Below are 24,964 nucleotides of genomic sequence, written 5' to 3'. Positions count from 1 at the left end.
TCTTCTGGATATGAGAGTTCTTAACTGGCCAGCACTATGCCCCATACAACATGGCCATTCTAACCACCGCCCTATAAAACTTACCTTTGAGTATCGGTGGCACTTTCTTGTCACATAAGACTCCAGATGCTAGTCTCCATTTCGTCCACCCCACTTCTATGCGGTGAGTGACGTCCTTGTCAATATCTCCATCCCCTTGAATAACCGACCCAAGGTACTTGAAACTACCTCTCTTGGGATGACCTGTGATCCAAGCCTCACATTCATGCCTACTTTCCTCGATTCAGCGCTGAACTTGCACTCCAGGTACTCCGTCTTAGTCCTACTCAATTTGAAACACTTAGTCTCGAGAGCCTATCTCTAAACCTCTAACCTCTCATTAACACCGTCCCGCGTCTCATCAATTAGTACTATGTCATCAGTGAATAACATATACCATGGCACTTCCCCTTGAATATGGTGTGTTAGTGCATCCATTACTAAGGAAAATAAGAACGGGCTAAGTGCTAATCCTTCGTGTAACCCCATAACAACCGGGAAATACTCCGAGTTGCCTCCCACAGTCCTTACCCTAGTCGTAGCTCCATTATACATGTCCTTGATCGCTCTAACATAAGCCATCGGCACACTTTTTACCTCCAAACACCTCCATAGCACCTCCCTAGGGACCTTGTCATACGCTTTCTCCAAGTCAATAAACACCATGTGCAGATCTTTCTTCCTATCCCTGTACTGTTCCACCAACCTCCTAATAAGATGGATAGCTTCTGTGATCAAGAGACCCGACATGAACCCGAACTAGTTGTCAGATATAGATACTATCTTCCTCACCCTCACCTCCACCACCCTCTCCCAAACTTTTATGGTATGACTTAGTAACTTGATACCCCTATAGTTGTTACAACACTGAATATCACCTTTGTTCTTATACAATGGAACCACTGTACTCCACCTCCACTCATCTGGCATCCTCTTTGTCCTAAAAAAAACATTAAATAGCCCAGTCAACCACTCCAAGCCTACTCTACCCACATACTTTCAGAACTCAACCGGAATTTCATCTGGCTGGTCGCTCTGCCCCGACTCATCTTACGCATAGCCCCCACGACCTCCTCAAAATTAATACGCCTACAATACCCAATGTCTCAGAGACTCTCTGAATGCCCCAGATCCCCTAGAACTATATCACGGTCCCCTTCCTCATTTAGAAGACCCTAAAAGTACATCTACCATCTCTGTTTAATATGGGACTCCCCCATCAAGACTCTACCGTCCTCGTCTTTGATGCACCTCACTTGATCCAGATCCCGAGCCTTCCTCTCCCTCGCTTTAGCCAATTGAAACAACTTCTTATCCCTGCCTTTTTCCCCCAATTCCTCATACAGTCGGCCAAATGCTGCATTCTTAGCCTCCGTGACCACTAGCTTAGCCTCCTTTCTTGCTACCTTGTACCTCTCTCTATTCCCTCTTCTCTCTTCCTCGCATGTGCTCCCTACCAACTTCATATATGCTTCCTTCTTCACCTTCACTTTGCCTTGGACTATGTCATTCCACCACCAGTCGGGTCTGGTGCCTACCAGAGTGACCCTTCGAAATCCCTAGCACCTCTCTTGCTGCCTCTCTAATGTAGTTCACCGTCGTAGCCCACGTAGCACTGGCGTCCTCACTACTCCTCCATGCTCCCATAGCCAATAACCTCCCCTCCAACTCCTGGGCTTTATCCTTAGTTAAGGTTCCCCGCCTAATCCTCGGTTGACCATGAGCATACCTCTTCTTCCTCCTTATCGTAATACCGATGTCTATTACCAAGAGCCTATGCTGGGTCATGAGGGTTTCACCCGAGATAACCTTGCAATCCTTACACAACCCTCTATCACACCTTCTGAGGAGGAGGTAATCAATCTGAGTTTTCACAATCAAACTTCGGAAAGTTACTAGATGCTCCTCCCTCTTCGGAAAACTCGAGTTCGCAATCATCAGCTCAAAAGCCTTAGCGAAATCCAACAGCGAGGAACCTCCTCTGTTCCTATCCCCAAAGACGAAGCCACTATGCACCTCGCCATAGCCACCAACAACCGACCCAATGTGGCCATTGAAATCCCCTCCTATAAATAACCTCTCAGCGGGTGGAATATTATGCACAACCTCGTCTAAACTCTCCCAGAAGCACCTTTTAACCTCCTCATCCAAGCCCACTTGCGGCGCGTAGGCGCTAACGACATTGAGGGTGCACTCACCAATCACCAACTTAATAAACATTAGTCTGTCATGCACCCGCCTAACATCAATCACCGACTCTCTAAGGTCCCTATCCACCAAGATACCCACTCCATTCTTACCCCTCACGACTCCACAGTACCACAACTTATACCCGTCCATATTCCTCGCCTTCGACACCCACCTTGTTTCCTGGACACAAGCTATATTTACTCGTCTTTTCTGTAGAATTTTCGCCAGCTCAATAGACTTACCCGTCAACGTGCCTATATTCCATGACCTGATCCTCAACCTACAAGCTCCCTTTCTCCCCTTACCCTCATTGCCTCCCGTCGTATCCTCTGACCCCCTCCTCACCCCCCTCCCCACCCTCTAAACCCTCTGAGGACATGACCTTACTCTACCATCCCAAACCACAACCACGATAGACTACGGACAAGCACTAGCACAGAATAATGCCCAACTAGAAGGTAACAAGTAGAAACTACAAGTGCACTAATAATATGCTTAAAGTAATGCTAACAAGATAGGCAGAATTTAGCTATCACAAAGAGATAAACAGGAAAGCGGGAGGTACCAACTCCCGATTGGAAGAACCTGAAGATATGACCTAGTGCACACCCGAGGTCACGGAATCCGCGTGCGTCCTTCCAAAGCTCACCAGCCTTTGCACCTCCCAATCAAGAATGCTCCGCTTGCTTGTTCGTACGCCTCGCGCTCGTCTTGACGCAGCTAGTTCCCTGCAAAATCGCACACAACCACCACAAAAACAATAAGGGAGGGGGGTAGATTGTCAACCTATCGCCGTTGCACAGGCATAGTTCCACGACAGCCCAGGTTATCCAACTAAACTATGTGGAAAACCATCGTTGAAGGCAACAGAGATGGTCGATGAGTCTAGGTATCCAACACAAAGGAGGGGAAGGGGGTGGGGGTACAGGCGACCTGGACAGACGTGAAAGAAGAGGGTGTTCTCCAGCCAGAGGTCGCCGACGAGTTGCTTGGGTTTGTGCTTTGGGAACTAAAGTTTGGACAAAAAAAGGGCTAGGGACCTGAACCGCATGGAAAGAGAGGAGGGCTTAGAGGAATAATAGAGAAGAAAAGAGAGAGGAGGAGAAAGACCAGTCACCAGCCGGAAAAATTCGGTGATGACTGATGCAGGGAAGATGCAAAAATAGAAAACGGGGGAAGGAGAGAGAAGGGATGGGGAAGAGGGAAGGTATGGGGAGGGGAAAGGGAGAGAGGGTAGCTTACTTGTGATTTCCGGCATTGGCGGTCACGCCGGAGGGTTTATAGTAGACGGAAAAGACGGAAAAGATGGGGACTAGTAGAAAACAAGTACATCAAGTTGTAAAAGCAACTCATCTCGTGTTGCACCTTTTGCCAAATTCCTACTGGAGCATGGTTACAAAAGAGGTAAAATTGATAGTACCTTATTCTGAAGGGAAAAAGGTAAGTATCTCCTTGTGGTACAAATATATGTTGATGACATAATCTTTGGGGCCACCACTGATAAGCTAAGTAAAGACTTTGCAAAATTAATGGGGAGTGAGTTTGAAATGAGTATGATGGGTGATCTTAACTTCTTCTTAGGCTTGCAGATCAAACAAAGTCCTAATGGAACCATGATCCATCTGCAGAAGTATGCAAAAGAGCTTATCAAAAAGTTTAAAATGGAAGAATCAAAAGAAATAGACACACCCATTGTAACTGCCACTAAATTAGACATTGATGAACCTGGTTCATCAGTTGATCAAAGTTGTATAGGGGTATGATTGGTTCACTCTTGTATCTTACTGCCAGCAGACCTAACATTGTTTTCAGTGTAGGGCTTTGTGCTCATTTTCAGGCAAATCCAAAAGAGTCTCACTTCACTGCTGTCAAAAGGTTACTAAGATATTTGAAAGACACCACTAATCTGTGTCGTTGATTTCCCAAAGGTAGTAATTTCAATCTAGTAGGATATGCTGATGCTGATTATGTAGGTTTCCTAGTGGATAGGAAGAGCACCTCAGGTATGGCACACTTCCTTGGTTCATGTCTAGTGTCATGAGCTACTAAAAAGCAAAATTCAGTGGCCTTATCTACTACTGAAGCTGAGTATGTTGCTACTGTCTCTTGTTGTGCTCAATTGCTATGGATCAAACAACAACTAGTAGACTTTGGCATTGAAGTTGGTTGCATTCCTATATTCTATGATAACACTAGTGCTATAAGTATGACAAAGAACCATGTTCATCATAAGAGGACTAAGCACATAGATGTTAGGCACCATTTCCTAAGAGACAACTATGAGAAATGTTTGATATCCATAGAATTCTGTGCTACTGATAAGCAAATTTCTGACATCTTCACTAAAGCACTGAGTAGAGAAAATTTTGAGAGGAATAGGTTGGAATTAGGGATGATTAAGATCACCTAATAGATCTAGCTCAGAATGCACAAAAAATTTAAAAAAAGTTGGTTAGGAATTCTAACCTTGTGTAAATATCTAGATTAATTCTTACTCAGTTTCATACTTTAATTAGTATACTCCTGTGACATGTTTATGTTTGACTTACTGATCTCTTACAATATTTTCTCTATTATGGCATTTGAAGCATGTTCAAGAGAGTTCTATATGAAGAACTTGGTTCATCAGTATGGGTTCATATGAAAGCTCAGGTATGTTTTCTATACTCTGCACATTTAGAAAGATTAATAATTCAATCATGAGCAGAAGTCTTATACTTGTCAAATTCCTAGAAAATTCTATCCGTTGAGCATTGAACCAGTTCCGTCCATCTAGAACTCTAAACCGTAATTTTTGCCTAATATCTAGGGAAGCCAAATCTATCATTAAAATTCTGGAATTTCAGTTTGATTAGACTTCTGACCGCTGAAAAAGTTGCCGTTACTTATTTAATGTCTAATTCGCTTTAAATACACACCATATCTCCAGTCTTCTTCATAATTCTAAAACCGTCAAAAATTCCTCTTCAATTCTAATTGCGCTCTTCTCCAAAATTCCCAAATTCTCTCAAGAAACGAAGAATCATGTCTAACCCACAAGATCATCCTGCCACTCATCCACCACCATCTCCCTCAAGTTCATCCTCATATACTCCACCCAGTGTATCTCCAAAACCTAGGTTTCGAAGGCAGAAAATACTTTCTCGAAAACCTGTAGCATTTGAGGCTTTGAGGAAGGTTTTAAATGAAAGGTTGAAAACTAGACAAGTGAAAGAAATCCCAGCTCCAAAGTCTGATTCTAGCTCTAAGTCTAAATCCTTTCAATCCGCGACTAAAGGAGATGGACATGGGTCTTCTGACTCAAGAATCTCCTTTTGAGGTAAGTTCTTCTATGGTTGAAAACTTAGAAACTAGGTTTGTTCTGGTTGGACCCATTAGAGATGTTGAGTTGCCTAAGATGAGTAGGAGTGGAGGTAAAAAGAAGTCTGAAAAAGAAAAAGAGAGAGAGGATGCATGTGGTGAAGAGAGGGAAAAAAGGAAGGGAACAGTTCTTGCTATATGTGGGGTTGCACAAGATAGGTTAGATGAGAGTGGCATGAAGTCAGGGGGAAGTGGTTCTGGGGAAGCAGTTGAGGGGTTGGTTCATCTAAGTAAATAAAGAGATGAACATGTTTCATCTACTGAAGAAACCTTGACTGACCTATTGAAAAAGGTTGGGGCAAGTTATGACCCAAAGAAACACTAAGCTACTACACCAAAAGCCCCAAATGTTCCCAAGCCATCCAAGAAAAGAAAAGCCTCATCTCCAACACCTACTGCCTCTTCAGTGCCTAGGGGTATAACCATAAGAAGTAGGGTAAAACAGAGTGAAGCTGATCTACAAAAGGATTTAGAAGAAAGCAAGAAAAGGAAGAAGGATAATGGAAAGGGAAAGGTTACAGAATCCTCAGAGGCTGTTGAGGAAGAAGAGATGGTACTGGTCCATCTAGAGAGGGGTACAATAGTGGAGGTTCCTACACCCAAGACTAAGAAACCCACGACTTCCTCCAAGAAGTCCTCCTCTGTGCCTGTAGCTGCTGAACCCACACTAGCCAAGAGGACAAGATCTACAGTGAAAGCTAAACAAACCAAAGTTTCTGATGATGATGATTGGAGTGGAGAAGAAGAAGATGATGATGAATCTAAGAAGGAACATGATAAGCTTGCCATTTTTGGCAGAAGAAAAATCTTAAAAGGTAGATTTTTGAAGGACCTTATGGAACCAGGGATGATGAGATTGGTAGACTCTTTGGCTGCTCAGGGATGGAAGGACATGGTCCTTCAGATGGAAGGTAGGCTAGCTAGAAATGAGTTGACTGAATTTATGGCAAATGCTGTTGTTAAGGATGGAGTTGTCAATAGCCAAGTAAAAGGAGTTCAAGTGCAGTTTGATTCTGTGAAACTGGGAGAGATGCTGGACATACCCTTTGAAGGGTTTGATGACTATACTAGGCAAAGGTGGCCATGCCTGGACTCCCTCCCCACTGCCCTTGAAATCACCAAAAGGTGCTGTGATTCAGAGAATGTGAATGACGCCAGAGCTGTGCAGAAAGGTGAGATGAGGCCTCAGCACAAGGTGGTGTTTGAGTTTGTCAACAAGTGCTTATTGCCAAGACAGGAGAGAAGAAACACTGCCAACTACATGGATCTAGTTCTTATGGAATGCATGGAGAGAGGAAAGCAAATCAACTGGCCTGCCCTCATAGTCAAACTGCTAGACAGGGTCATAAATGGTTCCAAGGCTCATGCTACCCCATATGGCTTCATACTAACCACAGTTCTGGGAAAGCTCAATGTGCCTCTGAAGAAATAGGAAATGGCCTCGAGCAAAGAACACTTTGGCATCAAAACTCTTCTTGCTTGTGACTATCCAGTCAATGCCATCCCAGTTGAACCTGTTTCTTCCTTGAGGAAACCCATCAACATCAAGGTTAGGACTTTGGTTCAGGAATGTGTAGCTAAGGATGCTGAAATTGCTAGGCTCAAGGTTCATGTGATTGAAGTGGAAGCTGACAGGGATGGTCTCAGAATTGAGCTTGCAAAAGAAAAGGAGAAGAATGATGGAATTCTTCAGAACATGCTGAATCTTCTCCAAACTCAACCCTCCAGTTCCTCCAAGCCTTAGGACTCCTAGTTTCTGTCACCTGAACTAGTTCTAGTACCCCCCAGTGACCTAGATTAGGAATTTTTCTGTTTTTTTCCTCATGGTTTGGATGTTTTTCTTTCTTTTTGTCGATTGTTAGTGGCAACATATCTCTCTCAATGAAAACTATTGTTCTCTCTTGTTCAATGATTATTTTGACCTTAATAGTTTAAATATGTTTGTTTGATTACTGATGATTGCACCATGATTGCACTTGCAGTTGCCCCAGTGGCCATGAGTACTTATTAAAATCTGGAATTTACACTGTGTATGCAACTTTTCGATGATGCCAAAAGGGGGAAGAGATATTGTGCTTTACACATTATTCTGAAATAAGTTATATTTATAACCTAATTAACCTGGTCCTTGATGAAAAGAAAATTTTCTAAGTTTAATATTGATGGTTAAGCTGAGTTCTTACAGGTTTTCTGATCAGTAAAAAGCACAAAGTTTGTCATCATCAAAAAGAGGGAATTTGTTGGCCCAAGAACAGGTGGAGTTTTGAAGAATGACAAATGAACTCAGTCATGGACCAGGTCCATCTTGTGAAACACTGTCATGATCAACCTACACATGTGAGATGCACGTGAAGGAGATAGGTCCTACTGATCAAGTAGAAATATCTCCTGATCTGATCGAAAAGGTTGCATATTGGATAAGGGGAGAAAGTCTCCTTATATGAAGAGAACACAATCCGGATAAAGAGAGTGTTAGAGTTTGATATCTTCAAGGACTCAACTACGATAGAAGATCAGAAATTGAGTCCCAATCAAACTCTGATTTCTAACCTATTAAATGACAATGATTGTTCTCTTTTATAGGTATTGCACAAATGCAGAACTTAAACTAAATTGAAAGCAAAAGAGCAATGCGATTTTGCAAGCAATTTATGTGAGATTTGAGTGTGCACTCCTGAAGCTACTTGAACGAGATAGAAGAACCAGTTCCATTGTATTTTTTCTTATTCTAGTTCAATTGTAGTAGGTGGTTTAAAGTTGTACCTTTGAGATTTCATAGAAGCAATTATATTAGGTATTTTTAGTGTTCAAGTTATAAGCTAACTTGAAGTTGTCGCAACAGTTGAGGCTGTGTGCTACAAGGGATTAGAGCTAATCCTTAGGTTTACAAAGAGTTTTTGTAAATGCTGTTTTGGCTTATTGATTTTAGTGGAAGTTTCGGAAAATCCTACTGAGTAGTAGGTCATGGTTTTTTCACCTTTTGAGCCAGGTGTTTTCCACGTAAAAATCTCTGTGTTCTTTATTTTATGTACTTTTTATTCTGCAAACAGTAGTAGTTAGAACACCTAGAAGAACCAGGCTCTTCTAGGGCAAAAGTTGGGTACCACACAACCCCCCCCCCCCTCTTTTGTGTGGTATTGACGTTTAGAACATCAAATAGTCTATATCTCCTAGTTCTAAACATTTCGCCAATGGGTCGTTAAAAGTTTTCCAGTACAAATATCCTTCGATGAGGCAATATTTCACTGCATGAACCCTGAGTTGTCGAGCAACCTTCTTATATTCGTGCATCGTGCCATTTTGCAATCTCTAATTAAGTTAGTAGTATTTTACTCGTTTCAACTTGGATCAACTATCGAACATAATATATTAACGATAGTGCTTGTCCCGAAGTCAGAGATGGTTCCAGTTGACCCCATGTATGCTAGAGCATCCGCTTTAGCGTTTTCTTCTCAGGGTATCTGAGTTGCCTTCCATTCCTGGAATTGGCTCAAGAGCTATGTCATTTGTGTGAGGTATTGATTCATCCAAGTTTCTCAAGCCACATATATCCCGAGCAATTGATTTATGACCTGCCGTGAGTCACTTTTTAACTCTATCTATTTGGCACCAAGTCCCAGAGCTAGCTCGAATCCTAGGACAATAACTTCATACTCAGCTTCATTATTAGTTATTGATTGGCACTTGATCAACTGCCGGACCGTGTCACTAGTTGGCGTGATGAGTAACACTCCAAGATCGGGTCCCTTCACATTACATGAGTCGTCTGTATACAGGGTCCAAGTTTCTAAGACGGTTTTGGAGGCTACTATTGCTTCCTTTTTCACCTTGGGAAATATTCTAGCGCTAAAATTGATAACAAAGTCCGCCAAAACTTGTGATTTTATAGCATTTTAGGGTTGATACGTGATATCGTATGCACTCAACTCGACTGCCCATTTCGCAAGTCGTCCAGAAAGGTCTGGCTTGTGGAGAATACTCCTTCACAGGAAAGTAAAGACCACTGAAATGAGATGGTACTGGAAGTATGGTCTCAACTTTCATGCAGCCATTTATGAGTGCTAGTTTTATTAAGTGTGAATACCTAGTTTCAGCATCTATTAGTGCATGCTTACATAATTGATTGGAGATTGCATACCTTTGACTCCTCATACGATTACAACACCTACAAAAGTTTATGCCACATCTAGGTACACCAAAAGTTGTTTTCCCAATTTAGGTTTTAATAATAGAGGCAGGTTAGATAGATACTTTTTCAAGTCTGGCATTGTTTGTTGGCATTCGGTGGCCCACTCAAAGTTTTTGTTCTTCTTTGACATTGCAAAGATTTTGTCGCACCTTTCGGAGGAATGTGATATGAATCATTCGAGTGTTGTTATCGTTTTATCAATCTCATCACCTCCTTTTCATTTTTCAATACTTCAGGTATATTCTCAATCGCCTTGATCAACACAGGGTTAGCTTCTACACCTCTGAAACCAAAATGCCAAGAAACTTACCTGAACCGACTCTGAAGGAATATTTTTCTGGATTGAGTTTTATGTTGTATTTTCAAAGGACTTCGAAGGACTCCTTTAAGTGATCCAGGATATCATCTGCTTGGACCGATTTTACCAACATATCATCAACTTATACTTCCATATATTTACCAAAAGAATCCCGAAACGTTCAAGTGACTAGTCTTTGGTATGTTGCTATGGCATTCTTTAGTCCAAATGGCATGATGTTATAGAAGAAAGTCCCTTTGTTAGTAATGAATGATGTTTTTTTAATCTTTTGGATCCATATTGATTTGTTGTATCTGGAATATGCGTCCAAGAAACTTAATAGAAACTTAATAGAAGTAGTCCTTTGGGAATGCTTTGTTAAGATCTTTGTAATCGATGCTGAACCTCCATTTCTCGTTCTTTTTTGGGCACCACTATGACAGTTGCTACCTATAAGGCCCCGTAAAAGTTCGCCAAGGACTTAAGGTTTTATGGTTCCAAGGTAGGCAAATATGGACTTGCGATGCATTATGGAGTTGGTAGAAAGATTTGCAGTAAATGGCGATTCTGCAGTCTATTATGCGACCGCAAATCTGTTCCCCTAACCGTGGAATTATTGCGGAACAAGTCAGATGCAACTCAATTTTGAGGGTAATTTTGCGGTCCAATGTGTGACCGCTACAATGTGTGACCATAGAATAGCTCACTGGACCGCATATCCGTTGCATAATCAACAAAAAAGATTTTGAGAGGGAGATTTCACGACCCGATATGCGGCCATAGAACCATTCCGTGAACTGCGGATCCATTGCAGACCTGAATAGACCTAATATGGATTTTGGAGACCATTTCGCGATCCAGTTCGCGGAGTGCACAAACTTGCTTCGATGCATTCCACGATTATGGATTTGATTCAGAGGGTCATTTTTGAGAATTTCTCTAATCAGACTCTATTTTGATATAAGACTTATAGAAGTCATTTTTGTGGGAGAATCAGTTTATTTTAGAGAGAGGAAACACTCTACAGCGAGGGGAGGAGAACTCTAATGCTCTTACTCTTCAATTCTTACTCATCTCTTGAAGATTCAAAGAGGCTACTCACAAGATATTCCACCAAAGAGGTAAGTCTTTATCCTTAGTTCACATGCAATGTTAAATAACGAATTTATGAGTATGATTTTTATGATGGGGCTTATGTAATAGTGATTGGAAGTCATACGCCCTTAAATTTTGAAGTTGGGGTGTATGAAAAAAATGCAAGGTGTGGTTCTTGAGTTGGGGTGAATCGCTGGGAATGCATGCACCGATGAAGGTGGTATGGAGGTTGTTGAACTACTGTGGGTAAGTTGTTGTTTGAAATTTGTTGTGGGGTGAAGGATTTCCATCATAGAACCTTGTAGTCAATTTCTCATATTTGATGTTTGATGAAATGCCTAAAAGGGCTAAACCTATGAGCACGTTCCTAATTATGATTTAATTTGACTATGCTTCTATAGATTGTTGCTAAGAGTAGTGGGACATTGTAGTAATCCTAAGAAAATCTTAATCAACATATGTTGGCTAAACTCCTTCCATAGAATCGGATTCCATGAATTCGTTGTGAACTCTAAGTATGGTTTGTCCAAGTGCTATTCTTATTGTTTCAGATTGCCTCTAATGATTGACTCATCCAAATGTTTATGCATCAGGTCATGTCCTAATTTCTTTTACATAATGCTCTCCCTTGTGACAAATATTTCAAGGATGATTGATGTAGCAAATACTTATGATCTTAACTAATGTTTCAATTACAATTCACTATGCTCTCCTTTTGGAAGAAATTCATTGTGCTTAAGGCTCTTCTTACTCATGTATTTAAAGCAATAATTTCAAAAATGTTCTATATATTGATGTTTTACGGTGATCCTTGAAAATAAAGAAATGAAAGTATGAAATATGAAACGCGACCATCGTGCCATGAATGAAGATTATCATATATGGCCAAGCGTGCCAATGAAATGATAGATTTTATGAAAGGCTATGAGATATATGTTTCTTTTATATAGAAATATTTTAGGAGTATCGTTAGGTCACCGGAGAAGGGTGGGTTATAAAGGCCTAAGCCCGAAACTACACATGTCAGTATAGGAGCTGAATGAGATAGATTCCCGTTATGATATGTTGATATTATTCTCTTTAATTAGGATGAACTGATTGCTAGCAAAGACCACGTCAAACCACATAACATTTTGGTAAGACGGCCAAGAAGATCGGGCGGAGATCGGATACCATGCCACACACATAGTAGTATCATGTTTCTATGTCAACCCTCATACGTTAGGTTGAGACGGCTTAGCCGATCGAGCGGAGATCAGACTCCATGTCATGTGCATGGTGGTGTATCAGTACTAAGGATCTCCTAACCTTAAAATATTAATGCTTACTTGAAGCTTTACTTTTTTTAACTTGGCATTTAAATATTATTGATTTTCTTACTGCTTCCATAGTCCTCTCCTTTTATATTAGAATTCCATTCCATGAGAGGGTATTTAGATTTACATACTAGTACTATTCCATATGTACTAACATCCCTTTTGCATGGGGCACTGCATCATTAATTGATGCAAGTGGTTCCTCAGTAGGGGGCACTGATCATTGATAGTAGCATACCCTCTTCTCAGCTGATTTGGTGAGCCCTACTCCATATCGGGGCCTTGTGTCATTTTGATTTTTGTACATTGTATTTTGAGGTATTGTACTCATGTTCACTTAGAGTTTCCAAAGTCATATTGTGGGTTGTGTTTATATTGGGGAAAAGAAACTAAAAATGTTGTAGTTGTCCGACGTATTTCCACTTTTAAACTATAAACTTGTAATATTTTGGTAATCACAAATGAAGTTCCTAAAAGTAATGTAAGTTAGGTTATACACCTTATCCTCTCATTGTCTATCTCTTTGCATTTATTCTCGAATTTTTTGTGGGCAAGGTTGGGTTGTAGGCACTAAGTAGGCTTAATGGACTAGGGTAACTCAGTCAAGAGCCGGTCATGCTCCCCAAGGTCATGGTGTGACAAGATTGATATCAGAGCCAAAGATTTTAAAGTGTCGTAGGATGTCTTGGAGCCATGCTAGTAGTGTCCTTATTATAGGTGTGAAGTAGACCACATTTATAATTAAGACGCTACTTGGGCATTTCGGAATGTCACCCTTCTTTGATATTCTAGATCGTGTGATAGAGCTGATTATATTACTATCACTTTTTAACTCGCGTGTTGTTCTGATTTTTCAGTATATGGCGCCTAAGAAGAAGGCAAGGAGTGGCCAAAGGGCCAATGCCACCCCAAGAGTGGTAGTTGATACAATACCTGATGTTGCGAGTGAGCACCCAAGGGGTGAGGACATTCCCTCAGCCATAACACCTCCTGATTCTACAACTCATGCTAAGAATGTATAGATTCTCCGTCCAACAAATATTCTAGTTCCACCTCCAGTCTTAGCCTTCGGTCCTAATGTTTCTGATGGGGACCTTAAAGGATCCATCTAGTTGACCTAGATAGTATCTTCCCAGGTCTAGAGATTGAATGCCACATCTACTTCCTCTAGCTACCAAAGAGATATAGCTAGTTTTGGGGTGAATATATTTCAATAGTTGGATCCCCGGTGTTCACGGGTACTAAGTCTGAGGAGGACCCATATGAATTTATTGATGAGATACATAAGACTCTCCATGTTATGCATGCCACTAAGACAGAAGCAGTGGAATTGGCCTCCTATCTCCTGAATGAAGTGGCGTATTCATGGTTTGAGTTGTAGGAGGAGTCCCATGAGGAGGGTAGCCCTCCAACAATATAGAACTAGTTTGCGAATGCTCTCATGGATCATTTCTTGTTACCGAGACTGGGCAGCCCGTGCCTCCAAGTTTGAGAACTTGAAACAAGGTAGTATGAGTGTGTTGGACTACCATTTGAAATTTGCGAATCTTTCCAAGTATGCTGTATATATGTTGCTAGGGTGTGCCAGTTTATGCAAGGCCTTAGCCTCTTTGGTTATTAACGAGGCCGCTATAGCTGCCTTGAATTGTTAAATGAACTATGGAAAGATGGTGGCATTTTCTCAAGCCACAAAGATCTGGAAGCTAAAGAACAAAATAGAGCGAGATGGTAATAAGAAGTCCTAGTCCGTGAGCAACTTGGGTGGTTCTTTCAATGGTGGTAGTGGTGGAAAGACAATATTCAGGGGAGGTTCATCTGGGATATCATAGACTTTTGCTCAGTCTTTATCCAGTGCACCACTATCAGGGTTTGGTCAGCATTAGTGGAGTCGCTTTAGGCCTAGCCAGTGCAACAAGGGATCTTATTAGTAGGTTTAGTTAGGCAGGAGGTTCCAGACGCAATAGAGGCCCTCATGCCCTAGGTGTGGGAAGATGCACTTGGGGGATTGCTACATGAACCTTTCCATATACTACGAATGTGGTCTTAGAGGCCATATTAATAGAGATTGCCCTTCATCCCATTAGAATATTAGTAGAGGTATGGTGCAGCCTGCCAGTTCAGCCACTACTACTTCTGCAGCACCTCTTCTGGCTCGGGGTGCTCCAGCACCTGCAGGGCGTGGTGAAACTAGGGATGGTATATAGGGTTTGAGAGGACCCGGTAGGTTATATGCTATGAGAGGCCACTAGAATTCAGAGGCTTCTCCAAATGTCATCACAAGTATACTGACTGTCCAATTTCATGATGTGTTTGCTCTTATAGATCCTAATTCCATCTTGTCATATGTCACTCCTTATGTTGCTATGGAATTTAGGATAGAACCGAAATAACATCTTGAGCTGTTCTTCGTCTCTACTCCACTTGGTGAGTATATTATGGTCACATGTGTTTATAGGGATTGTATTGTCACTATGCGTGGTGGAGAACCCAAAATCAATCTCATTGAATTGGTAATGGTGGGTTTTGATGCGATAATGGAGATGGAATAACTTTACTCATGGTTTTCCAAGCTTGATTGCCGAACCAGGATCGTTAGGTTTGAATTCCCAAATGAGCCAGTCATTGGGTGAAAAGGGGATGATGTTGTTCCAAAGGGTAGGTTTATTTCTTACCTTAAGGCTGCAAAGATGATCAGCAAGGAATGCATCTTCCATTTGGTCCAAGTCATAGACACTGATGTTGAGGCACCAACACTTGAGTCCATGCCGATTGTGTATAAATTTCTAGGTTTTTTCCTGATGAGCTTCCTAAAATCCGACCAAATAGAGAGATTGACTTTGGGATCGATGTATTGCCGGACATGCAGCCTATATCAATTCCACGCTATAGAATGGTTGCGACAAATTGAAGGAGCTGAAAGAGTAGTTAAAAGACTCGCTAAAGAAAGGTTTTATCCGACCTAGTGTGTCGCTTTGGGACGTATCAATTCTCTTCGTAAGGAAGAAGGATAGGTCATTAGGGATGTACATCGACTATCGACAGCTCAACAAGGTCACACTCAAGAATAAGTACCCGCTTCCAAGGATAGATTACTTGTTCGATCACTTGCAAGGTGCTAAGTACTTCCCCAAGATTGATTTAAGATAAAGGTATCACCAATTGAAGATCAGGAAGTAGGATATTCCAAAAACAGCTTTCAGGACCTGGTATGGGTACTTAGAGTTTTTGGAGATTTCTTTTGGGAAAACGAATGCTGCTGCAGCTTTCATGGATATTATGAACCGAGTCTTCAAGCCTTTACTCGTCTCTTTCGTGATAATGTTCATTGATGACATCCTAGTATATTCACGAAGTATCTGAGGATCACGTCGATCATCTCGGAGCAATTTTGCATACTCTATAGCAACACAAATTGTATGCAAAGTTTTCAAAATGTGATTTTTGGCTCGAGTCCATCACTTTCTTGGGTCATGTTGTTTCTAGTGAGGGAATCAAGGTTGATCCTCAGAAGATTACGATTGTGAATAATTGGCCTAGACCTATAACGCCGATAGAGATTCATAGTTTCTTGGGCTTAGCCGGGTATTACAAGAGGTTTTTGGAGGGATTCTCTTCTCTTGCCTCTCCAATAACTAAATTGACGTTGAAGGCAGCTAAATTATAGTGGTCAGATGCATGTGAAAAGAGCTTTCAAGAGTTTAAGTCAAGGTTGACCACGACACCAGTGTTGACCTTACCGAAGGGTACATATAGGTTTGTTGTGTATTGTGATGCTTCAAGGGTTGGACTTGGGTGCGTATAATGCAACATGGAAAGGTTATCGCTTATGCTTCTAGGCAACTTAGGAACCATGAGAAGAATTATCCAACACATGACTTAGAGCTTGCAGAGGTAGTGTTTTCATTGAAGATTTGGCGTCATTATTTGTATGGGGTCCGTGTGGATATATTTATAGAGCTTAAGAGTCTTCAATACATCTTCAAGTAGAAAGAGTTGAATCTAAGGCAAAGGAGGTGGCTTGATTTACTTAAAGACTATGATATTGACATTTTATATCATTCGAGGAAAGTTAATGTTGTAGCGGATGCTCTTAGCCGGAAATTCGTGGGTAGATTAGCTCACTTGGAGGCATGTCAAAGGTCGTTATCCAAGGAAGTTCACTAGTTGGCTAGTTTGGGAGTTTGACTTTTGGACTCTAGCGAAGGTGAGGTGATTGTGCAAAATAGGGCTGAGTCATCACTCGTGGTGGAAATCAAAGAGAAGCAATATGGTGATCCATTTCTGGTGCAATTGAAGGAGGGAATTCATAAACACAAGACCGTGGCTTTTTCTCTTGGCATGAATGATGGTACGCTAAGCACCAAGGGCGATTGTCTGTTTGTAGATGGTCTCCAACAAAGAACCATGGTTGAGGCTCATAGTTTCAAGTATTCCATGCACCCAGGCTCCATGATGGTATACCATGATCTCAATGAAGTCTACTGGTGGAATGATATGAATAGGGACGTAGCGCACTTCGTTGCTAGATGCCCAAACTATCAGCAAGTGAAGGCCTAACAACAAAAGCCCAGTGGTTTGACACAGAATATAGAAATTCCATTGTGGAAGTTGGAGGTGATCAATATGGAGTTTGTAGTAGGTCTACCTCGCACACCTTGTAGGCTTAACCCAATTTGGGTGATTGTGGATCGACTCACTAAAGCATCACACTTCTAGCCTATTAAGGCCACAGACACAACAGAATACTATGATCACTTATATATTAGGGAAATAGCCTGATTGTATGGCACTCCAATTTCCACGATATCAGATCGATGGGTGTAGCTCACCGCTAAGTCTTGGCAAATGTTTCAGCAAGTTTTGGGGACTCAGGTGAATCTTAGTACACCATTCCATCCACAAAATTGATGGAAAAGTAGAGCGGACTATACATACACTTGAAGATATGTCGCACGCTTGTGTTCTTAACTTTAAAGGTAGTTGGGATGATCATTTATCACTCATAGAATTTGCCTACAACAACTGTTATTGTGCTAGCATGTAGATGGCACCATTCAAAGCTCTATATGGTTGGAGATGTAGATCCCCTATTGGTGGTTTGAAGTCGAAAAAGCATAATTGATGGGGCAAAACCTCGTACATCAGGCTATGGAGAAAGTCAAGGTCATTATGAAACCGCTAAGAGTTACCAAAAGTCCTATTTGGATGTGCGTCAGAGAGATTTGGAGTTCAAAGGGAATGATAGGGTGTTCTTGAAAGTTTTCCCCTTGAAGGTATAATGTGACTTGGGAAGAAAGAAAAATTGAGACCAAGATATATCAGACCATAAATAATCTTGTAAAAAGTTGGTCAAGTGGCTTATATTCTCGAATTACCTCCAGAGATGTCCTTAGTGCACTAGTGTTTCATGTGTCTATATTGAATAAGGTGGTCATTGTCCCGGTGGAGGGTACTATAGTTAATGAAGAATTGACTTATGAGGAGATTTCAGTTTCCATCCTTGATAGACAAGTTCGAAAGTTGAGAAATAAAGAGATTGCCTATATCAAAGTGCTAATGCGAATCCAAAGTGTTGAAGAGGCCACCTGGGAGGTCGAGGAAGAAATGAAGAGTAAATACCATCACTTGTTTGTGTATCTAAACGGTTGTGTTTCAAAGAATGTCAGAAGTTTTCTTTCTAAAAGTTATGTTCAACTTGTACAATTTATGTTAGGTTTCCCCTTTTTGGCAATGCAATGCTTATAATGTTATAGTTGGTGTTGTTTTCATGCTATGATGTGTTGTTGTGTTATGAATATGTTGTTAGAATTGGTTTATGTGGATCTATGATAGGTAGATATTCCCGAATACAGGAAAGACTCTGCAGAAATTTTTGGGAATCTAGGGAGTTAGCCAAATTTGGAACTCTTGGTATGTGAATAAACATTCAAGTCAAATTGGATGTCTATAGCAGACTCTAACCCTTATTCGAGGATGAATGATCTTAAGCAGGGGAGGATATAAGCCCCCGTAGTTCACCAAGGATTTAAGGTTTAATGGTGCCAATGTAGGCTAATGTGATAGGAGGGTTGTATGCCGCAATGCGATTTTTTGACTCGCAATACATCATGGATTTTGTAGAGAAATTTGCAAAAAATGGCAATTCTGTGGTCTATTATGCGACTGCAGATTTGTTCCGCTGACCACAGAATTATCACGGAACAAGTGAGAAGCAACTCAATTTTGAGGGTCATTTCGCGATCCAATGTGCGACTTAAAAATCATACTCATAATAAATTTATGAGTATAATTTTTAAGATGGGGCTTATGGGATGGTGATTTGAAGACACACGCCCTTACATTTTGAATTTGGGGTATATGAGGAGAATGTGGGCATGTGGTTCTTGATTTTGGGGTGAATCGTTGGGAATGCATGCACCGATGAAGGTGGTATGGAGGTTGTTGAACTACTGTGGGTAAGTTGTTGTTTAAAATTGGTTGCAGGGTGAAGGATTTCCATCATAGAACACTGTAGTCAATTTCGCATATTTGATGTTGATGAAATGCCTAAAAGGGCTAAACCTATGAGCACTTTCATAATTATAATTTAATTTGACTATGTTTCTATAGATTGAAGTTGATAAAATTAGTAAAACGTCGTAGTAATTCTATGAAAAGTTTAATCAAGATATGTTGGCTAAACTCGTTCAATAGAATTGGATTTCATGAATTCCTTGTGAACTCCAAGTATGGTTTGTTCAAGTGCTATTCCTAATGTTTCAGATTGCCTCTAATGATTGATTCATCCAAATGTTTATAAGCTCAGATCATGTCCCAATTGTCTTTACATCATGCTCTCTCTTGTGACAAATATTTCAAGGATGATTAATGTATCAAATGCTTACGATCTTAACTCATGTTTCGATTGTAATTCACTATGCTCTCCTTTTGGAAGTTTTTTAGTCTCTTCTTACTCATGTTTTTAAAGCCATGATTTCTAAAATATTCTACAAATTGATGTTTTATGATGATCCTTGAAACTAAAAAAAATAAAAGTATGAAATATGAAACGCCGCCATCGTGCCAAGAATGAAGATTATCATGTATGGCCAAACGTGCCAATGAAATGAAAGAAGATTTTATGAGAGGCTATGGGATATATATTTCTTTTATATAGAAATATTTTTGGGAGTATCGTTAGGTCATCAAAGAAGGGTGGGTTGTAAAAGCCTAAGCCCGAAACTACATGTGCCGGCGTAGGAGCTGAATGAGAAATATATTCCCTTTATGATATGTTGAGATTATTCCCCTTGATTGGGATGAATGGATAGATAGCAAATACCACGTTGAACTAAACAACATTGTGGTGAGACGGCCTAGCCGATTGGGCGGAGATCAGACACCATGCCGCATACAAGATGGTACTGTATTTTTATGTCAACCCTCATACATTTTGGTGAGACGACTTAGCTAATCGGGCAGAGATCAGACTTCATGCCACATGCATGGTGGTGTGACGGTACTAACGATCTCCCAACCTTAACGTTTTAATGCTTACTTGAAGGTTTACTTTATTTTAACTTGGTATTTAAATATTATTAATTTTCTTACTACTTCCATGTTCCTCTCCTTTTATATAGGCATTCCATCCCATGAGACAGTATTTAGCTTTACATACTAGTACTATTCCATATGTACTAACATCGGGGGTGCTGCATCTTTAATGGATAGTTCCTTAGCAGGCTGCACTAATCGTTGATATCAACATACCCTCTTCTCAGCTGTTTTGGCGAGCCCTACTCCATATCGGGGCCTTGTGTCATTTTGATTCTTGTACCCTGTATTTTGAGGTATAATCGAAGACTGTGATAGTACATTCATAATGCAACCATGTTTATCTAGAGGCACCGAAGTCATACTGTGGGCTGTGTTTGGGTTTGGGAAAACAAACTAAAAATGTTGTAGTTGTTAGACGTATTTCCACTTTTAAACTATGAACTTATAATGTTTTGGTAATTACAAATGAACTTCCTAAAAATAATGTAAATTGAGTTTATACACCTTATCCTATAATATTCTATCTCTTGAAATCTACTCTCGAATTGTTTGTGGGAAAGGTTGGGTGATAGGCACTAGTATCTGCGCTGGATTGGGATAACTCAATCGAGCACCAGTCTTGCTCCTCAAGGTCAGGATATGACACTAGCCATTTCAGGTATTTCACCCCGTGGATGAAGCCATTGCTAAGCATTTTGGTGACTCCTTCCTCCGCTTCTTGGGCTCGTTCGAGCCCAATATTCCTTTTTTTTTACGAGGCGGCGGTTTGGATCCACGTTCAATTTTTGTACCATGATATCCACCGGGCTGCCTTTTATATCTATATCAGACCAAGCAAATTAATCCGAATTATCTTGGAAAAATTTAATCAACTTATGATTATACTCGGGAGTCATTCATGAGCCAATATAGACTTTCCGTTCCGGCTAATGAACAAAGAGAATCACTTCTTCTAGTTCCTCCACCATTAGCGTGGAAACATCATCTTCCTCAGGTTTGATGATTCTATTTGGAGGGGATCCTGTTCTATCTAGGATAGTTACATCCTCGCCTCCGGTTGTTGTGGTTGCTATTTGGTAGTGTCTTCTTTGGAGATGCTTTTTGCAGCAGGGATTGAGTTGACTTCCCTGGATGCTCTTTATTCTCCTCAGAATTTCCACATTTCTCATTCAGACGGGAACTTTATCACCTGGTGCCAAGTTGAAGGGACTGCATCCATCTCGTGAATCCATAGACTCCGGAAGATGGCATTGTATGTGTGAACAACTAATTTTTGACCACACTCAAATTTTATACTATTTTAGCGTAAATATTTCTTTTAGGTCTAATCTTAATATCTTAAACTTTGATCTTACTCTTAATAGGTTTTACTTTTTTTATAAAAAAAGATACTACAAAAAAATTCAATATATATATATATACACACGCACACAACACACACACACATATATATATATATGTATGTATGTATTTATTTGATTTTTCTTTTTTAGTTAGAATTTTAATAAGTAAGCTATAGAATTTTTGTTAGTATCATTTAAGTTACATGTAAATATTTGGTTTTTCCTATATTGTAAGAAATGTTGGTTAATCTTCTTATTCTTATAATTTAATTTATCTTTTAAAATAAAAGAAAAAAAAGAGTAAACAAATGGAAGCTAAAGTAAAAAGTGATCAAACTTTATCTTTAAAAAAACAAAAAAAAATTAATCTAATTTAACAAAGATAAATAATCACAATTCTCACTCCCCATTTTTGGCTAATTTCCCTCACGTTACACTTCACACACCCACGTCCCAACCCCCAAATTCCCTCCACCCAGCCCCATTACCCACAACCTCACATATCCCCCCCACATATCCATCCAGAGGCGGATTTACAGTATAAAATATGGTTCACGTGAACCCGTGGTCCTCGGGTTAAACTATAGATATGATGTATATAATTTGACAAAAATAGGTATATATATTTGATGAAATCCATGGTAAAAAAGATGAAGTAGTTCACTGGTTTTGGTCTCTTATTTCCAATAGCCTTTAGGGGATCAAATTCCTAACCAACTTTTTTGTTTAATTTTTTTTAAAAAAGTAATGGTGAACCCATCCTCTGAAAATCCTAGATCCGCCTCTGCATCCCACAACCCCACTCCATCACACACAAGGCGGATTTATGCTTGTCGAAGCGGTGTCACGCGACACCGCTTTCTCAGAAATTTTTTCTAAACATATGTATTAATATTGTACGAAAACAGATAAGTAGGAAAAGATGACAGCACTTGATATAAATTGTGTCTTGTGTATTGGTAATGTGTTTGCTTTTTCTATATGAGGTCAAAGGTTCAAACCTCAACTAAGACATTTTTCTTTTGCAAATATTTGAGAGAGCCTTTGTAGTTAAAAATTGTGATGAGGTAGAATTGGAGTGAGGACCTTTTCTAACTTAAACTCAACAAAATCAATAGACTAATGTTATTTCTTGTCTAAAAGTATGATAATCAAAGTTATATTTTAGATTTTTTATAAATTTTGACACCGATTACAAAAATTTCTGCGTACGGCCCTGACCGCACAAAGATTTTATATATATAACACACACTTGCACTTGCGGGGGACGAAAGAAAAAACAGAAAGAATTGTGCAAAGAAGAAAGAAAGAGAGGTGAGGAAAGCAATGGCGAGAAAAATCCAGCAACTTAAAAAAAAAAAAAAAAGACACTGTTCTTCGAAGAAGAAAGAAAAAGTTTGGCTAAGTTAATGAATCTGAAGATGGAGTTCGGGCTTTTGTTCGTAGTTTTGAGTTCGCGGGTTCTAAAAGTTTTATAATTAGTAGATTAAGTCGATTACTGAGTGAAATTTTTGCAAAAAGGTAACACTCAAATCTTCTTAGTACAGCCATATAATAACGTGAGATCCATGTTTCCTTAGTGTAATTTGAAAAGTTTTAGCAAATGAATGCTTCGTTACTTAATTATTTATTTGGTTTCATGTTTAAGTTATAATTGTAGTTGGATTCATTGTTGATATGAAGCATGTAATCATCTAAGTTAAGCCTAAACTTGTATGGAGTTGATTTCTATTCGGAAATTATTGTGTCATCGCTAATTATCGTATAATTTTAATGACTATTCAACAAAATAGTCAGAAGGTATTTTTTGTTTAAGTTGTTTTAGGTGTAAATAATAGTTATATTATATATCACATAGAAATCGTAATTTTAAGAGATATCGTCGATTAGAAAAGCGAACAAAAATAGTATTTCAGTTTTCTCAAAGTTAAGGCTTGAAAAAAAAAAAAATTTTGTTAGTCTAAGTTTTTAACGGAAGAAATCCTTTTCATCGCTACTGGGTTTCAATTTCATTATGGTTGTGTGGGTATATTGGAATTTCAAGTTGCAACAAATTGATTCTTTAGTCTTTCAAATGAGATAATAATAGTTGGTATCACGTCGATTTGTGTTTACATTAACTTTAAAGCATATGAAGTGTTTGGTTAAGAAATCAAAGTTTAGCGTTTGCCTTGAAAATAGTTAGTCCCTTCTATTTTAATAGTTGGTATCCAGAGTGTTAACCAAATTTTTTAAGGATATGTACTTCTTCCAGTTAAGTTTTAAATTCATCCCATAATGCTTGAAAGTCAGCTTATGAACTCATTATTATTTGGTTGGTCCTAAAAAATCGATGTGTTGGATTTGTAGTTTTAGATTAATTTTTTTTAAATGCCTTTCATTCAAGCTTTTTTTGTATATATATATATATATATATTGCTATGCTCGTTTGTATATATTAAATTACTAGGTTATATAATGGCTCATTATCTTCATACATAATTGTTTCAAATTAATCCTATAAATAGTAGACAACTTTAGATGAAATTAAAATATAATTTCGGCCATAAATGTGTTTATTTGACATGGTTATAAAAAAGTTAAGGGTGCATTCGTGTAACTAGATAAAAAAAAAATTATAAGGAACGAGATGAGCGATGAATTAATTCAAGACTCGCTCCAATAGGTAAAAGAAATAATAATAGTAATAAAATCTACAAATAAATGGAATACTCTAAATATGCTAGAAAAGCTTTAGATGTACTTTAAATATTAGCCCACGTGTTCATACCCGAACCTTGTATTAATATGCTTAAATAATAAAAGGATCATGTGCGTATTCCGCGTCTCGATGCCTATAAATTTAAAATAATTATGTTATAACCATGTGTACATTCCATACCTTGGTTTAACATTTAATTTTAAAGAAGTACCTTGTGTGCATACTGCATCTTGGTGAACATAATTAATAAAATATAATAATTAATTAAATGGTAATAGTCAAATCATAACCAATACAATACAAGAATAGCCAAAAATTAATTTAAGCTTTACATTAGTCAATAAAAGCGACCGTGCTAGTACCACAGGGCTCGAGGGGTGCCTTACACCTTCCCCTCGGTCAACCGAATTCCTTACTCAGTCTTCTGTTTTTGTAGACCATAAATTAGGAGTCAAACCTTCCTTTTGATAAGTGATTCAAATAAAATGTGACTTGAAACACCAAAACTCAATTCCAATTGACGGCTCCAAATAATAAATAATCCCTTTTCAAAACGTCACTTTAATTAAAAAAACTCTTCTAACACAACCATGTAACGGGGTTATGTGGGAGAAAAAGAGGTGTGATAGTATGTTGTATCTCCCGCCACTACCTGGAATGGGGAGTTCTTAGTTACTCCTTCAGCGCTAGTCACTAGCGTCACTTGCCCACATGTCATCTCACTGGAGTTGTTGAACCCTGAGAGCTAATGATTTAACTTGTGAGCTCCATTTCTTCGACCACCCGTGAATGGATGATGTTGGCTGAAATTCTTTAGTAAATCAAAAGTCTTCTAACGTTAGTGTCAAAAATTAATAAAGTAATTACTAGGGCATCATTATGTGGCATGGTCAATCC

General features: G+C 39.4%; 2 protein-coding genes across 2 annotated transcripts; both read right to left on the bottom strand.

Annotated features, from left to right (window-relative positions):
• Positions 1–360: 360 nt before the first annotated feature.
• Positions 361–789, bottom strand: LOC138869115 (secreted RxLR effector protein 78-like). The gene has a single exon (XM_070146706.1). It carries the CDS (start codon positions 787–789, stop codon positions 361–363), a length of 429 nt encoding a protein of 142 aa, XP_070002807.1.
• Positions 790–1,545: 756 nt separating this feature from the next.
• Positions 1,546–3,487, bottom strand: LOC104217069 (uncharacterized). Its single transcript, XM_009767225.2, has 4 exons — positions 3,472–3,487; positions 3,270–3,369; positions 2,879–2,957; positions 1,546–2,439 (listed from the first exon to the last, which is right to left on the bottom strand). The coding sequence occupies exons 1-4, from the start codon at positions 3,485–3,487 to the stop codon at positions 1,546–1,548; spliced, it is 1,089 nt and encodes a 362-aa protein (XP_009765527.2).
• Between the last annotated feature and the right edge of the window lie 21,477 nt (positions 3,488–24,964).

Source organism: Nicotiana sylvestris, chromosome 5 (assembly GCF_000393655.2).
Source record: "Nicotiana sylvestris chromosome 5, ASM39365v2, whole genome shotgun sequence".
NCBI classification, from domain to species: Eukaryota; Viridiplantae; Streptophyta; class Magnoliopsida; order Solanales; family Solanaceae; genus Nicotiana; species Nicotiana sylvestris.
This window is presented reverse-complemented; position numbering and strand designations above follow the sequence as displayed.

Bases quoted from the DNA above. Each gene is read 5' to 3' on its own strand.
- LOC138869115 (XM_070146706.1), bottom strand. From the start codon at position 789: ATGTCGGGTCTCTTGATCACAGAAGCTATCCATCTTATTAGGAGGTTG.
- LOC104217069 (XM_009767225.2), bottom strand. The intron at 2,958-3,269 runs GTCCCTAGCCCT...GCGATTTTGCAG, and splicing joins TCTCTTTCCATGCGGTTCAG to GGAACTAGCTGCGTCAAGAC. The intron at 2,440-2,878 runs GTGAGCTTTGGA...AAAATTCTACAG, and splicing joins ATTGGGAGGTGCAAAGGCTG to AAAAGACGAGTAAATATAGC.